Source organism: Chenopodium quinoa, unplaced genomic scaffold, assembly GCF_001683475.1.
Source record: "Chenopodium quinoa cultivar QQ74 unplaced genomic scaffold, ASM168347v1, whole genome shotgun sequence".
Taxonomy (NCBI): domain Eukaryota; kingdom Viridiplantae; phylum Streptophyta; class Magnoliopsida; order Caryophyllales; family Amaranthaceae; genus Chenopodium; species Chenopodium quinoa.
This window is the reverse complement of record NW_018745024.1, coordinates 9,607,830-9,626,449: the sequence shown is the minus strand read 5'-3', so window position 1 is coordinate 9,626,449 and position 18,620 is coordinate 9,607,830. Positions and strand designations below refer to the sequence as shown.

Genomic DNA, 18,620 nt, shown 5'->3' with positions numbered 1-18,620 from the left:
TTGTGATTTTCATGTTACTTTCATTTTCATGCTAGTTTCTCCATTGTCTTTGTCCAACTTTTGATGTCTTTGTCAATTCATTTCGTGAGATTCATAATTTTGGTGAAGAGTTAAGATCGTGTTTTCATTTGTCTATAATAACATATCATTCCGCCAATTATTTAGAGTTTTCGAGCTCATGAAATGTGAACATGATTGTATTTATTAATGTGACAACTAAATTTGAATAAAGTGCAAAATGATTTGAATAAAGTGCAAAATGATAAGTTTTGCCAAAACCTTTGATTTAATTTTACTACTCCGTAGGTCCGATTATTACAATCCAACTGTGCTTCTAAAGCTGGTCCATCCAAAATAGAGTTTTTGACCCAAAGATGAACTTTAAGTTGACAGGATGAGTTCTCCCAACTGAGTACTGAACACCTGATCAGGTCATGTGTGGTATTGACTTTTAGATTAACTACATTGCTTTTTTGACTAACGGACTGATTTGGGTGAATTTGGCGTGGTTTACCAAATTTTATAAACTAAAGCTGTTTTTTTCGATTTTGTCACAAACTCACAACTAGTTTAATTGTTTAAAAAATTAATTCATTCTTATTATTATAATGTAGGTTTATGGAATTATGGGCATTCATATGGTACACTATTAATGTTTCAAAATTGCCACAACTATTGTGGAGTGTGCTATTTGACACTTGAGTCCCGAAAAAAGTACTAAGGTTTTTTTTTATTATTTTTTCCTTCAAATATCATAGATTATGGCATTATAATTTTTATTTTTTTTTGGGTGTTGCAATATTGGGCCTTTTATTTATTTATTTTTAAATTCGACTTAGGGCCTGTTTGACTGTTCTCTTCAGCTTATTTTCAGTTCGGTTGACTTCAGTTTTTTAATTTTCTCTCATAAAATATTTATTTCAGTTCAGTTCAATAAATCAGAACAAACCCTTATTTGGCTTATTTAGACCCAAAAACTCTTAGATAAACTGGAATATATTTCAGAAAACAAGTTTCGAATCTTTCAACAAGTTAAAATACTATGTTAAAATATTTTTCCCCTACACACAAATTCATTGATATCTAACAACGTTTTTATTTTTATTTTATTTTTTTATAAAAAAACAATATAACAATGCAATTATTTAACAAAGTGGGTCCTTAACTACGTACCCAAAAAACAATAAAAGAAATTATCAAGTAATTAACTAGCAAAATCGATAATTGATGATTTGGTTTGCCGGTGTTCCTTTTTAGAATTGGTGTGAAAAATTCAATTGACAAGATCAATATGTTATATTGGAGTTAAGTAAAATAAAAGGGACTCAGTTCTTGTACAAAGTGGGAAAAGGAACTCTATTTATTTTATAGAGAAAAAGAGGATTAGGGTTAAATTTTCGGTGGTAGAAGGTATTTTTAGGTGACTTAACTCACATTTAACCCAAGAAAAATTAAGTCCCTTGTAAAGAATTGAGTCCACTCATTATAGTTTTGATTAAACCAAACAAATAGCCCCCAAAAACCTTTAACGAAACAATTTTCAACACGTAAATCGATAAAAAATATTAATAAGTGAAAAGTGGTCCCCACTAATGAAACTTGTTAACGGCAAGATTTTTGTATAGAAACTAAATGTATTTTGGGATAACAGTGTGGAAAGTTTTAAATGGAGGGGTACAACTTAGAAAAGTGAAATTTAGAGGGTTACTATATAGAAAAACTCAAAAAAGAAGCCAAAGTATGTTTTTCATATCCTTGGTTTATTGTAGCTTATTTGTCTTGCATTTGTTTAATTGTGTGATTATATTAGGTGGTAGGTTTGTTGACCGTCCCCGTGAGTTAGAGTTAGGGATTGTTCACATTTACTGAACTGAGTTGAACTGATTGGAGCTGAATTGAACTGAACTGAAATGAACTGAGCTGAAATGAATATTTCATGAGAGAGGGAAATTAAGAACTGAACTGAAATGATTGGAGCTGAACTGAACTGAAATTAAGTAAATGTGAACAGACCCTTAGCTTGTGAGATGGTCGTGATTTTAAAGAGAAATGTGGAGTTGTAATTCTATGCCGTATGTTTGTTCCAAAAAGAGGAAGAGACTATTTTTTATTGGTCTTAAATTAAAATATTAAAAAAAAAAAAATTAAAACAAAGGGACTCAATTGTTTAACCATAGGAACTCAATTCTCTCCCTTATTTAATTAAAACCCACTGAAAACCTAAACTCATTCTAGCCCTGTCCCTTTTCCATCTCTAAAATAAATAGAGTCATCTTTCTCCATATTTTGCAAGAATTGAGTATCTTATTATATATATATACTACGTGTGTGTATATATATATATATATTAAACAGTTCCTTATTGTATACTTAACTATGTGATATTCGTTTTTTTTAACTTTTAAAAATAGACCGAATGAAATATCAAACCTCAACAATAATTCCTTTTCTCTAATTCAAGAAACCCGAATTGGAAGTTGCAGAGGTTACCAAAAATTGGATTCGTTATAGAATAAGAATCAAGGAACACTCATTCTTCTCTTAAAAATTAGATTACTTTGAAGAGGAATAATCAAGGAACACTCATTATTCACTCAAAAGAAGCTGCTTTCCCTTACAATTTCAAAGGGACTTTACATAATTGCACATAATAATAACCAAAAAATAAAATAAAATTGTTCTAACAGATAATTTTCCAATTATACTATGTCCAAGAATGAATTTTTTGATGGCCAAAATTGAATAAAAAGTTTTCCTCTTTATACAAATGTCTTAAACTAAAATACAAAGTAGAAGTATAAAAAAAAAATGTCAAAATTTGTACTAGAGATTTATTAAATAAAATGTCAAGTTGATACAATTTGGTGAAACAATTAATAGAGTATAATAAATAAAACCAACTAGAAGAGTATAAAATATGAGAGGGTATTTGACAAGTGAGGGAGCAGGAAGTGATAAGGTACTGGCAATTGAAAGCTCCATATATGGCATTACGCAACTTGGGGGCACATGGAAAGGGGTCCCTTCTCTTTAAGTTAGTACACCATTATATCAACAACACGTAACTCTTAAGCTAAACATGGCAACATGCTACCAATTATTGATAATTTGAGTTGGATTAGCTTCTTCACTCGGTTTTTTTCGATCGCAAAGTCATTGTGTAGATAAATTACATATAACATTTAACGGATATACAATAATAAGTTGGAAGTTTCCGTAGCAATAAATAATGAGACTGAATAGAACTGGTCATGAATGTGACTGTAAAAATAGGACAGGTGAATGAGCCTAATCCAATCCGTTGAGATTAGTGGGTTAGTAAAGGATAGTTTAAAAAGTAATAGGTCTATTATGTTGAGTCCCACGTATGTCATGTGTACAAACGTGTTGTCCATGTCTCACATAAGTTACATTAGATAAGATTATAAGAGGAGTAATAATCACTTAATTTATTGCTAAAAAAAATATAGATGTATCGTAACCATATGATTCAAGCATAAATTGTTTGAAGTATATATTAGAAATTAAGAGAACTAAGGGCTTGTTCACATTTATTGAACTTAAATTAGCTGAAATAAACTGATTGGAGCTGAGCTGAACTGAACTGAGCTGAAATGAATATATATTTTATGAGAGAAAGAAATTAGGAGCTATACTAAAGTGAACTGAAATTAAGCCGAAGTGAACAAGCCCTAAGTTGTATTCAAATTGACTTGAATTGAACCAACGTGATTCATAATGGCCATAAATTGACTATAGTATTTGGTTTAAAATTTACAAACATCCATAAAAGGTTACTAATAGAGCACATATGACCTAACTCAAACTTTAGTACTTGGCCATACCCGATTCAAGATCAAACTAAACCATTTAACAACTATAGAAATATAAACAAGATGGTCATAATCAAATCAAATATTGTGTCACTAATGAATTTGAGGGGTAATTCCTCAACGGATAATTGATTTGAAATAATAATACTTCGTCTATATCTCATTTGAAGTCATAAGTAATCTAACTATTGTCTTCCGTGAGTATGTACGTTATAGGCCATTTCACACATCCTTAAAATTAATCATAATTAAAAATTAAGTTTTCTACAAGAAACAGAAGATTCCTAAGGTGTCAAAGCATGATTAATTAAGCTTATGATTAAAGAATAAAACGAATTTCAAACTTTTAATTATAACAAGAGGGATATTTTCTTACATATCTCTTTGTCGGAAAATATTTCTCGGGGTTCCTTGTAAGAGCAAATTCAATGCATCATATGATATTCATTTGATTTTATCTTTCCTCTCCTAAAATTACACGTTTCATGATAATTGAACTAAGATAGACTTCTTAAAATCAATAAAAATGAAGTGGTATTACGTATTAATCCAAATGGGGCAGGGAATTGAGAGATTTGCGGAGGTTAGAAAGCATTCAATGTTTTCGTTGGGAATGAGATGACATCTTAGATTAGACCTTAGCTTCTTCCAAAATGGACAAACATTATGCATGTAATTTTTAGTTTGGGGGCTTTTGAACATTTTATTGACTAAGGAGACGTTTTTTTGTTCACTTCTCAACGTATCAGGTTTTTCACAAGGTATTTGTAATGTGTGAACGATCCCTTTATTCGAGTTTATTTAGGACCTACGCATTATCTTCACAAATGAGTCACTCTTGTATTATCTCAGTTTCACATTATGTATAACAATGGAGTATTATTTGTGAGAGATAAAATTATATTGTTGATGGTTGAGGCCTAGGAATATGTTTTATACTCTATCACTCCCCCTCACATGAAAGGTCCTTTTGGGCTTGAAATGTGGATGCAACACAGGCCCACCCATACCTGATGCGAATTAATTCCACTTTGAAGGAGGGGCGGATGAGATTCGAACCCGTGACCTTTGTGTCACGCTGGCTCCGATACCATGTTAGTGGACCAACTCAACCAAAAGCTTAAATACTCTATCATAATCATTTAAGTAGCATTATTTTATCTAATAAACCGACAAGATTATTTAAATTAACAATATAGTTGTGACTAAAGTGAATAACTTATATTAAACGATCTTTGCACTTATAATTATAATGTATATATCTATGTTAACTGCAATTGTTTGTGTATTACATATCCCACATTGGAAGATAAGGTTAAGATTTCATTAAGCACAACCCCTAAACTTTGTAAGTCAACTATCAAGATTAATACTTAGTAATCGGATATCTTATTAAAAAAAGGTCAATTATATAAACTATATCAATATGTCAATTATTTTGAAATGGAGGCATGGAGCGGCACGAGGGTATGCCCATGATAAAATAATTTTTCAATGGTTAAATTTGTTGTTCAAGCTTCTAAGGGATAGTAGGGCTATAGGGGCCAATGTTCAACTCAACAACGAATTGAGTAGGTACCTAAACTAGGATGCTAAATGATCAAGATTTCTCAATATAGACATGTGATGAATTCAATTTCCCTCTCTTTCATTTTAGGCGCCAACAATTAGGAATATTTTGCATGTGAAGATAATTTAATTTCACTTTATTATTTGGTGAGATTTGGGAGGGGGCTATTGTTAGTTAAACATAATTAAGCTTCAAGGGTAATTAAACCACCTATTTTAGATAATTATTAACGATTGCATATATAGGTAATGGTTACATATCATTTTGTACTGTATAATCTTATTTGATCACGAATCTATTTTTTTGAGTGTTTTAGAGAGCCACAAGTATAGTTGATGAGAATCTATCCCAAAATCTATTGTAACCGGGAAGAGATCTCAAAGCACTTGAGCTCTAACCCATTATTATCACGAATCTATGCTACCGATACTACTTCTTTTGTTCTTGACTTATGTATAAGAAGAGTGGGAAGCATAGATAGGGTGCCCATTTGCCCAACTTGAAATAACAAATGCATTCATAGAGGAATATCAATTATTCAATTAATTAAGCCATATTAGATATTAAGACCTAATAATACGTAAACCTTAGGACAAAGTAACATTAATTAGAACTTCAATTGAAATATTGAAGTGATATTATAGGCAAAAAATGGGATAGATAGATTACTTTAATATAAATCCTAGATGACACAATTAGTAGCTCCATGTGGGCTTGTCCATCATATTATAGTAACGATTACTTCGTTCTAGTAAATTAATTACATTTCAGAAGAATATTTATCGTTCAATAGAGAAATGCACGTGCTACATACCTATTATCATGTATGATTTGTGCGTAATTACACTCATAAACGTACAAGCAGCAGTCAATTCTAGACCAATCTTATAGCCTAATAGGTTGTTTCTTGTGTAAATTCCCTCCTACGTACCGTATATCAAGACTTTAACTATAGTAACATGATCTTGTCACACCTAAAATCTTATAGAAACCTTCACAAGGATTATATTATTCACATGATACAAGTAATAATTGCCTATATATTTTTAGGATGTTTGGAAATAATGGTCATGTAAGTAACGTTTTAAAATTGATTTTATTATCATCATATGAGCTAGGCTAAATAAACATCAACTTGATCTCTTACTAGATAATATTAATTATACACTCGATTGATGATCAATGCATTTAATCAATAACATCATCAAACCATTACATTTATCTCTTTACAATTTCTTAAAATTACTACAGATTTATTGACGGAAAACGCTATAACTTATTGATAACTTCAGCTTATTTATATACGTACCGTTGAAAATTTGGTCAAGATCTCAAGTTATACATTGTCATTCTAATAAGGTCTGTTCACATTTACTGAATTGAGTTGAGCTGATTGGAGCTGAATTGAACTAAATAGAGCTGAAATACTACGTAAATATTTATGAGAGAAGGAAATTAAATTAGGAGCTGAAATGAACTGAACTGAACTGATTGAAGCTAAACTGTACTGAACTGAAATTAATCTGAAGTGAACATGCCCTAATTTGAATCGATACCCACATAAATTGCTTCACATTTCAGTATACATCACGATTATTTGAATCTGTCAACCATCAACTAATGTTACGACATGTTACATTGAGCTAAAAAAGTCATTAAAAATATAGAATATCAAGCAATTGAGATACAAAGTGAATATTCAATTGATTTTCCTCACTATATTTGACCCTAATTTCCAAAAAGAAGGGGTACATAAAAACAAGAACAACTCCCACCTCATTGAATTTCTCCCCATAAACGCATGCAATTTATCCCCATACAAACTGAATATTCAATTGAGTTTCCTCAAGTTATTGTCGGAGGCATATATATAAATATAATTCCATGCTTTTTCAAACCATAGTGTATAATTAATTATTTGAGTATCAAAACTTTGAGACTTGTATAATTTCTGCGTCGTGGGGTGAATCGCATCTTAGTTGTACAATAGTACAAGAATCTATATTACCAAAAAAGGTGCAATGCATATGAAAATTAATGATTACATGCGCTAAATTTATATGAATTGAACCAAAAATAAAAAAATCTAGACCCACCAATTTGATTGAAAATTGTTAGTGTTAGGCATATTTCGCATTCTATTTCTACCGACCAAAGAGCCGTGTGATTGTCTTATAATATATGATAGATAGATGTAACTTTTATATGTAATGTAACTTTCATCATAATCTCTAATTTAATTAATGTATGTAACTGCCGCCAAGAAATATGAGGCTTATGTTACATAAATTCATCATGAGAAGTTGTACATTTGTGTGGTTAATTTTCATAGTTAGTCAAAGGTTTGTAAAGGTATTGTTGTATTGATAACTTTGTTTACATGCAATTATTAAGCACTTTTGGTTGGAATTCCATTAGTGTCAACTACCAATTATTTTTTCTTACAAACTCCAAATATTATAATATTAAATATATAGTCATTAAAACAAGAGGTTTAATACCTATTGGCGAGTTTTGGATTATGATAAGGTGGGACCGAAAACACATATCGGAGTTTTAAAGTTGAAATTACTGTGTTATTTTTCTTAGTGCGTTTAAAAAATGAAAAATATAATTTTTGAGTCTACATATTTATTGCGTATGTGGATATGCACAATGTATACGGGATATTGTTATGATTCTATTAAATAACCAAAAGATAATTGCTACTCATTACTTAAAAAGTTGATGAGCTCTTATTAAGCGCAATCTCAGTTAAACTTAAAAGATGTCCAAGTTCAAACTTATACAGTCCTTCACTCCTTCTGAATCTAATAAATGCATCACTTTGAATAATATATGTGTCAATGCATAACTTTGATAACTAACATCTTTCATTTTATATTGGTTTAATTTATAAAAAAATAATACTACTTCGTATGTTTTAGGAAGATATACATTGTGAGTTTATGACTTATTCAATAGAATTTCAAGTTTGGGCTACTCACACAAAATTTCAGAGTTTAGGCTCAACTTAGCTCTATGGACTGCTAGCAGAATTTATGGGCTTTTGTACATTTGGGCTATCTCATGTGATAGGCTGGCAGCCTATCATAAATGAACTTGTGCAGCATGTTTTAGTGATGGGCTTTTGAGTATTGGGCTAATTGACATTTTTTCTTCACCACTTGCTGATCATGCTTTTCAATTACAACAAATTATTTGCAATGAACCTTTTGGTTAATTAAATCCAGTTAAGCCACTAGGTGACTAGGATCAATAGATTTCTTAACTAGAAAATTCCTAAGGTTCCTAGCCAAATTTTTATTTCAAAAAAAAAAAAAAATTATATTAAATCAATCTCCGCCAAAGTAAGTAAGCTTTGGGGGAAAGCACTCGCACATAGGAGTTCAGAGTTAGGATCAGTAACCCATCGCGCAACTAAATGAGCTAATGAATTCCCACTACGCCTAACATGCTTACATTGAAAGGAAGAGAAAGAATTACTCATATGGAGAATATCCTCATAAATGAGAAAAATAGGAGCAGCACTCTTCTGATTTGTTTGAATAGCTTTCGTAACTTGCAAAGCGTCACTCTCCAGGATCACATCAGCATACCCAAGTCTATGACCCAGCTCCACACCAAACCTTGCAGCCCCTGCCTCAGCCATCACAGGACTCCAGCAAGCTCTACAATTCTTCACAGCAGTTGCCAATAACTCCCCATCTGACCCTCGAATCACAGCCCCAAAACTGACACCGCACCCCTGCGAGACATGAGCCGAATTTAATTCACCAAAAACCATGCAAAACGCTTCACACATTGCAGTGCTTACAGACCAAAACCCTCCACTAAAAACCAAAAATAAAAAAATAAAAATCCAGGTCATTGGACGAATGACGGTCATTAGTGAGCAACCGGTCTTACATGCATCCTTATGCAGCTAGGAAACATGCAACACCAGCCCAATAAAGAAGCAGCCCAATTGCTAAACTCGCCCAAATGCTTCAAAACGAAAACGCGACCCAACCGAATCCTTCACTTCCCAAAGGAGACCCACTCCAAATCCATATTATGGTTTTTAATTTACTATTATTTTTTTTAAAAAAAAAAAACCCTTTTACTTCTCATTAATTTTTCAAAAGGAAAATTCTGCAATTAATATCTCTGATTTTCTCTCTCTAAATTCCATTCTTCTCTCCTCTACATGATTTTTCTTCACTAAAAACTGAAAAATCAACAATGGTATGCGAGAAGAGATGCAAAATGAAAAGGATTGTCCTAAAAAAATGGTAGATTTTATCTGATTTTTGTCCTAATTTATGTAAATTTTTATGAATTTCAATGACTTTCATCGTTAATTTTCGTCAGAATTTTTCGATACTCTGTTTGAATTTTTTGTTTCATAATCATATTTAGAAACCAATGCTTATGTTCATATTTTGAATGATTATGTTCACTTTCTAAAATGCATATGTTAATATTTTTTAGGAAAATTTGTCAAAAATAACACCACCTTTAAGCGGTCTTCCCTAAATATCACCACCTTTTGATTATTTCACAATAACACCACCTTTGATACACATCTGCCAAAATAAAACATGACCGATTGGTAACCTATTTAACAGGTTACCTTGGACACGTGTCACTCTATCACTGGTTAATTTTTTTAACAATTTTTTAAAAAAATATCCTTAAAATAAAAAAAAAAACTTAAAATTGAAAAAAAAAAAAACAAAAAAAAGGAAAATCCCCCACCACCGCCACCTGTCAGGGTTGCCACCACCACGGCGCCTGAAAACCCTTCCCCGTGCCGGCTTAGCCTTTTCGCCGGTCGTCTGCACTATAAAATCCACCATCACAAAGTCGAAACCCCTAAACCACTTGATGATTTGGGGTTTTAAGGTTTTTGGATGGTGGTTCAAAGGGGAAAGAGGTGGAGACGGCTGATGGAGGGGCGAAATGGGTTCGCCGGTACAGGGAGGCGGTTTGTCCCAGGGGCGGAAGATAGTAGGGGCCAAAGGGGGCCAAGGCCCCCCTCAAGTGAATTGCTTTACATTGGTAATATTTGGATTTTAGTACAAGTAAAAGTATAAAAAATTCATGTGGCCCCCGCCAAACAAATAAAAAAAAATTAATACAAAACCAAACTCACACTTTATGTACTAATATTAACGCATGTGATGAGTTTGGTACTTGATATTTCTAGATTCTACTATATTATATTGTTAGATAAGACAAAATATAAATATTGCAACTAAATAAAAATAAAAGATAAAAGAATTATCTAATTAAAAAATAACAACTTGCAAACATTACAATTCACTTCAACACAAAATTACAAAAGGAAAGCAGTGAAAACCCCCAAAGTGACGAAACAAACAGTACATATCACCATTGAAGTTTCTTGCTTGCTGTTGTTGATTTTCCTTAATTCAGGTAATTTAATTATCAATTTCTACTTAATCTTGTTTGTTTACTTCAATTTTCATATTAATTACAGGTTTAGTGTGTTGAATAAATAGTTAGAGTGAGATTTTGAATTAGAAATTTTGGGGTTTAATACTCTAATTGTATATGTAAATCAGTAAATGTGTAAATCCAAACAATTATATGAAAATTGTGAATAATTAGAATAATTAATACAATTGCAATTATACTTGATATATTGCCCAATAATCATTAGATTTGATTATGCTTTTTTTGCTGTTAATTTTTGTAATTTAGGAATGACAAAGAGGACTATCACTTCTTATTTTCTTCCACAAAAAAAGGGCAGGGGTGATGAAGATATACCTGTTGTTGAGCCAAATCAGCCAATTATCATTGATAATGAAGAAGTCGAACGTAATATTAATAATGACAATGTTGATGAGCAAATGCCTAATGAAGAAGGTATTGGTCTTGATTTTTTAATGCGTGATCCTGGGTTGCGTAAGCAAATTGAGACATATGATTCAGATGAAAAAGATTTGATTAGGAGATCCTACATTGATTTTGGGCCATATCAACCTAAACTTGATAATTATCCATACTCTGGTTCCGAAAAACACCCACGTAGGTTCCAAAAAAGTTGGTTTGTGAAGTTTCCTTGGTTAGAGTATTCTCCCACAATGGATGCTGCTTATTGTTTCTATTGCTTTCTTTTTGCTAAAAAGCCTCTTGGAAGATGTGGTTCGGATACATTCACAGTGAAGGGCTTTAAAAATTGGAAGAAAGTAAATAATGGGAAGGATTGTGCATTTTTGTGTCACATGGGGAAAGATTCCAATTCTGCTCATAACTTTTCAACAAAGTGTTATTTTAATCTCAAAAATCAATCCGCTCACATTGAGAAAGTAGTAGAGAAAGTAACTGCAGAGGAGATTGTCAAGAATTGTTTACGCCTTAAGACATCAATAGATGCTGTTAAATGGTATTAGTAGTGAGATATGTTGATAGAAGTGGATTGGTAAGAGAGCGATTTTTGGATTTGGTCCATGTCAAAGACACTACATCAAAAACATTAAAAAGGGAAATTTGTGCTGTCTTGTCTCATCATAACCTTAACCTTCAAAATATTAGAGGTCAAGGGTATGATGGTGCAAGTAATATGCGTGGAGAGTGGAATGGGTTACAAGCTTTATTTATGAAGGAGTGTCCTTATGCCTATTACATTCATTGTTTGGCACATCAACTACAACTAGCTCTTGTTGCTGCATCTAGGGAAGTGCCACAGATTCATACTTTCTTTCAACAATTGATTTTTGTTGTTAATGTGGTCACTAGCTCTTCAAAGCGACATGACGAGTTACAAGCAACTCAATTGGCTGAAATTGAACATCTAGTTGAGATTGAGGGGCTTGAGACGGGAAAAGGTCTCAATCAAATCGGTACATTACAACGACCAGGTGATACTAGATGGAGCTCGCATTACAAGTCAATATCTAGTTTGTTAAGAATGTATTGTGCTACTCGCTTAGTTCTTGCTAACATAGCTAGTGAAGGAACAACTTATGCTCAGAGAGGAGATGCTCTTAATGGAGTTAAGTTGTTAATGTCATTTGAATTCGTATTTAACATACATGTTGTGAAGGAGATTATGGCCATCACCGATGGACTTTGTCAAGCACTACAATTGAAGACCCAAGATATTGTAAATGCAATGCATTTAGTTTGCACTACAAAGACATTACTTCAAACTTTAAGGAATGATGGGTGGGAGAGTTTGCTACATAATGTTAAAGTTTTTTGTGAGAAAAATGGTGTTACAGTTCCCGACATGGACTCTCCTTATGTTGATGTGCTTAAATCTATAAGGCAACAATCAAGACAAAAAGACAATGTGACAATGGAACATCACTATAGAGTTGATATATTTATGGCTGCTATAGATCGTCAATTGCAAGAGCTAAACGCAAGATTTAGTGAGCGAGCTACTGAACTTCTCATTTTAAGTGCGGCCTTGAATCCAAGAGATGGTTACAAGTCATTCAATATAGAGCATATTTGCAAGCTAGCTCGAGATTTTTATCCTATTGATTTCACAGAACATGAGAAAGATCATTTGAGTTATGAATTGCAACATTATTGGCTTGATATTCCTATTCATCCAGTGTTGAAGAACTTAACTACTCTTGGTGATTTATGTCAAGGATTAGTGACTACAGAAAAAATAAAAGATTATCCTCTTGTTTCAAGGTTAATTCGTCTCGTATTAACTCTTCCAGCATCTACTGCAACAACTGAGAGAGCTTTTTCATCCATGAAGATAGTGAAAACAAACCTTCGAAGTAAGATGGAGGACGATTTTTTGAAGGACTACTTAATAGTGTATATAGAAAAGGAGATAGCGGAAACACTTAGTGAAGATGCCATCATTGATGCTTTTTATATGATGAAAGAGAGACGAGCACAACTAAAATGATATAAGATAAATGATAAGGTATGTTTTTCTTCATGTAGTACTATGGTAATTTTTTTGGAATATGTTCTATAACTCTATATTCATTGCTTATATAAAATATATTTTTGTTGTTGTGATATGTGGATTAATAAATTGATGTGTGAAAATGTTCATTATTTTTATCGTCATCGTAGTTCCCTTTACTTTGGCCCCCGTTAAATAAAATTCCTGGTTCCGCCCCTGGTTTGTCCGGCAACCGATGAGAGGAGGGGGGTTTTCGAGGGGAGGGAGAATGGTTTTAGGGTGGAGGAAGGTGGTTTATGGGAAGGGGGGGAGGGGCTGGGTGGTCGGGCTGGTACCGCCGAGTACGTACAAAGCTCTAGTGAAAGGGGAAGGTGGAGACGACCGGTGGAGGGGAGGAATGGGTTCGCCGGCATAGGGGAAGGGTTTGGCCTGGCCGGTGGTTGGTGAGGGTAACGGGGTTTCCCAGGGGAGGGAGAAGGGTTTTAGCGTGGAGGAAGGTGGTTCAGGGGAAGGGGAGTGGCTGGGTGGTCAGGCTGGTACAGCCGGGTACGGAGCTCTGGTCGCCACGTGGTGGCAGCCCTGGCGGGGTGGCTGTGGGGTTGTTGTCGTTAAGGGGGAGGGGTTTTCTCTTTTCTTTTTTTTTTTTTTTAAGTTTTTTAATTTAAGTTTTGTTTTTTTATTATTCATTATATTTTAGAAAATTTGTAAAATTAAAAAAAAAAAAATTAACCAATCACATATGTGACATGTGTCAGATCTAACCTATAAAACAGGTTACCGGATTTTTGTTTCATTTTTGGCAAATGCAAGTGAAAGGTGATGTTATTCTGGAATAATCAAAAGGTAGTGTTATTCTTGAAGATCAGTGAAAGGTGGTGTTATTTTTGACAAATTTTCCTATTTTTTATGCCTATATTCACTCTCTGAAAAGCCATGTTCGCATTTAAGAGAACCTATGAATATGTTCATATTTTGCATGATTATGTTCTTTTTCTAGAATTTATATATTCACATTTTTTTTTAATATGTACATATTTTTAATACTTACTAGTTGTTGGCCCGCGCGTGTACGCGCGCGGTCCCCCAATGTGATTTCGTCTCGGTAATTAGTGTATAATTAGTCGTAGTTTTTATGTTAATGTAATTGCTTGCATTTTGTTTGTCGATTTTCTTTTACTCTTATTGGTTAGTGTATTATTATATAATGATCACTTTAGGTATAGTAAATAGTAAAGCAAGCATAGAGGCCAGAGTGGGCAGCGAGATGGCTTTTTTTTACTATACATTGGATGGCACGCAGAAGGCACATGATGTGAGTATTGCTGAGAATGCTGCTAATTGTACTGATGAGCTGGATAAATCTCAACAGAATTTACAACTAACTGCCAGTTTGGAAGATGGTAGTTTGGGAATAGCTGTTAAGGGGAATGATTGTCGAGATATTGCACGCAGAAGGCACATGATGTGAGTATTGCTGAGAATGCTGCTAATTGTACTGATGAGCTGGATAAATCTCAACAGAATTTACAACTAACTGCCAGTTTGGAAGATGGTAGTTTGGGAATAGCTGTTAAGGGGAATGATTGTCGAGATATTTAGAATTCTGTTATAATAGAGAGATTGTAAGAAATGAGCTATTAATATAGTCTCAATATTGTAATGGTTTTATCATCAATTAATCAAATCATTACAACTTTCCCATAATTTTCTCTTGAATACAGTCTTGTTTTTTTTTGTGGTGAACACCCTCGAGTATTCCTTTCTTTCTATGTGGATATTCTTTGGGATCATCAAGCTTGATCCTCATTACCTAGAGTGGTTGGATTAGCATAGAAATTCAGCAGGTAGTGACAAATAAATAATTGTATATCACTAATGCTTCAACTGAAACTGGAACGACTTACAATATAATGTCAAAGAAATGTGTTTAGATCACAGAATTTAGCTTATTCATTATTAGAAAAAAGTGTGATTTTGAAGCCTGTAACTATATGAATAGAAACTGAACAAATTGATGTATAAAATCTGGAAATGGATTAAGTAAATTAAATTAACAATTTAAAAGAATTAGGTATAAAATTAAACTAAAGTTTTCAATGTCTAAATTGTAGACAAATTGTAAAGTAATTCAATACAACAAAGCACCACAAAATATTTTTGATATGGACAATAATTGTAGGAAGTAAGTCTTAGGTGATATATGTTTTGGAAAAAAAATTATAAAGTATTATTTTATCATTATGTAAAAATGCACTAATTATAGAATACAAATTTCTATTGAACATCACGCAATATGCTAAATCTCTTAAATTAGAATTGAAATTCAATGATTGAATAATAAACTTCAATTATTGATTAACCTTGTAACTTTAAAAGTTTTACCAATTATTGTTACTTTATGTCACTTTTGTTGTAGTGTACACTTGGTCCCTTTCCTCCCCCGATTTTTCCCTCTCTCAAGTTCCCTCTATTTCTCTTGGCTTTTCTCTATCTCCCTCTTTCTTTTGTCCTCTCAATCTCTTTCTCTCTTGGGCCTTCTCTCTCTCTAACGGCCTATCTCTCTCGATCTCTAACCCCTCTCTCCTTGTATTGCTCTATTTCTTTCTCTTTTGATTCTTATTTCTCTTTTGTGGCCGCCAGTCTCCTAGTCTCTTTATTTTGCTCTCTTTTTCTCTCATCTCCTCTTTCTTTCTTTCTTTGTCTCTTCTTGCGGCTCCTCACTCCGGACTCTTTTTCACACTCCCTATCTCTCTCATGTCCACTCTTCCTTTCTCTCTCTATTGACCCCTCTCTTTTCCTAACATGCCTTCTTCTTTCCTCTCCTCTTCTAGCCTACCCTTTATACGTTAGCCCTTTTCTTTCTCTTGACCCCTTTTCTTTCTCTCGGCCCCTCTCTCTTCCACATCCTTTCTCTAACTTGGATTCTTCTCCAATAACGCATCCCTATATCCCGCCCTTCTCTTGCTCTCTCCCATGTTCCTTATTTTTCTCTCGCTCTCCCTCACCCCCCCCCCCTCTCTCTCCTACTCTTTCTCCCCCTCTATCATGATTTTACATTAAGGTTGATTTTTTTCCTAAACATATTATTAATCAATTTTCATTAGTATTGAGCACATAAAGTTGGCAATCAAGTGACCACATCTCTCTTTCTCAGTCATTTCTCCTATCACTCCATCCTTCCTTACTTTATAATTTTACAAAATTCATAAAGTTAATCTTTACTTGCATTCATACCACCTTTCCAACCCTCACTTGCTCTCCTCTCCCTTTTCATCTTCCTTTACATTTTTACACTTAATCAGTATGGTTTATTAAATTTTAGAATGTTTTCAAAAGTACTTTCTATCACCTTTTAGATTACATTGTAAAAAAAAAATAATCTTCTAATTAAAGTGATCTTCATCACATTCTTCTTTTTTGAACCCCCTCCTTATTTTTCTTTTTTTCATTTTCATTTTCACATTTCTAATTTCTCTCATTTATCTCCTTTATAACAGTTGTATCTAAATTAAATACTAAAAATGGTCTCTTAAAGTGTTTTGTTCTCACCTACTCCTATTGTCCCAAAGCTCTCCTCTCTTTCTCTGTTTTTCTTCCCCTGACCTAATCTACTTACTCATTATTTGAAATTATAGGTATATACTTGCTTACTTTTCACAACTTCCTTCCTTTATTAAACCAAACTCCCTCTTTTTTTAAAAAAAAAAAATTATAGGTAGTACTTGTTCCCCATTCCCTCTGCCTCCCCACCCCCCTAATTTAGCACAAAACCTTTGTTAAAAGTGCTTATGATTCTTATTGATTACGAGCCAATCAATAAGCTTATCATAATTATAAGTTTTACTTGTTGAACAATTACCTTAAAGATTTTCACTTATTATAACATAAATAGCTTGTTCTTGTGTCGTAAGACTGAAGTAACTGTTATAGATCATAAAAAATTCAGTAATTCTAGATCAATGACTGTCCAGGTAACTATGAGTAATAAAAGTCCAAGAATCATTAAGTCAATACTCAGATTTGTCTATAAAATTTTGATCCCAATGGAATTTCAGTCATTACATTGCATTTTCATGAAAAATTACCAGGAAAACAATTAACTCAGCCAAGATTTCACAGTACCAACCTTTTTTCTCACAGAATAAAGAAGAAGCAAGTTAGAAAAGAAAAGTAAATATGCAGCACATATAAATATAGAATTTGAAAACAAAGAAATAAACCAAAGTACATATTCAATATATTTTATTAGCAAAAAAAGTTACACCATATAAATTGCTCCAGCCCCCCCCATAAACAAAAATATTCATGTCTCAAATTTTAAAATAATATTAGAGTACATACTAAGCCCCCCCCCCCCCCCCCTATAAATCTATAACATATACGAAGCATAAAATACTTCTATCTACGGAGTATTTTTTTAAAATACACTCCATCTTCCAGTATAAATATACAGTTCTTGAACACAATCTCATTTTCCAGCCACAATCTCATTTTCCAGCCACAACCATCAATTAGTTGAAGTAAATACACTTTGCCCAAATTAAATTACATAACAAACAAACCACTTACCATTAATTAGTTGAAGCAACTACTAACCACACTTTTCCCAAACTAAATTACATTAGAAATCAGACCACTTACCATTAATTAGCCGTAGTAACCACACCTTTCCCAAACTAAATTACAAGCTTAACCAATTTAACCAGGTGAAAGTGCAAATTAAGACTCACAAACCTTACACCACGCAACAACCAGATGTAAAATTGCAGCACCGCAAGCTCCACGACACCACTCCATCGAACGAACTGCTGGAAAACAAAACTAAATCAGCGAAAAAGATTAACAATGGAAAATAGGGGGGGAAAAAAAAGAAAAACAAAATTAGACATAATTAACGAAGAACGAAAGAGAGGGTAGGTATGAGTGCCAAGCTTGCTGTCAGCAATGGAGAATTGCCCACGCGTCAAACTGCAAGGGGAACAGCTGGAATGGAAAAAAAAGACCAAAATAACCTTGGCAATTTGGGCAATCAAGAAAAGGGGCTAAGGGCAAGGGTGTCATTTCCCTGTTTATAAGGAATAGTAAAATGAGGAACAGTAAAGGTGTTTGGGACTTTTATATATGTTATAGATAATGCATACATTCATAATCATATTATTTTTTATTTCTCCAGTTTTTATGTTCATAATTTAATGCCTTATATTTATAATAATATTTTATATGTTCATAGATGATTTCAAATATTCATGATGTAAATATGTGTTGTTCATGAAATATTCTCATTAAGTCTGTTAATGTATATGTTATTTTTCTTAAATGCACATGT

At 33.0% G+C, this 18,620-nt stretch overlaps 1 protein-coding gene across 1 annotated transcript; it reads left to right on the top strand.

The window, feature by feature from the left end:
• The first annotated feature begins 11,977 nt into the window (after nt 1–11,977).
• Nucleotides 11,978–13,291, top strand: LOC110708918 (zinc finger protein 862-like). Its single transcript, XM_021887144.1, has one exon. The coding sequence runs from the start codon at nt 11,978–11,980 to the stop codon at nt 13,289–13,291; it is 1,314 nt and encodes a 437-aa protein (XP_021742836.1).
• Nucleotides 13,292–18,620: the final 5,329 nt, after the last annotated feature.

Coding starts and splice junctions, on each gene's coding strand:
- LOC110708918 (XM_021887144.1), top strand. CDS start 11,978: ATGCGTGGAGAGTGGAATGGGTTACAAGCTTTATTTATGAAGGAGTGT.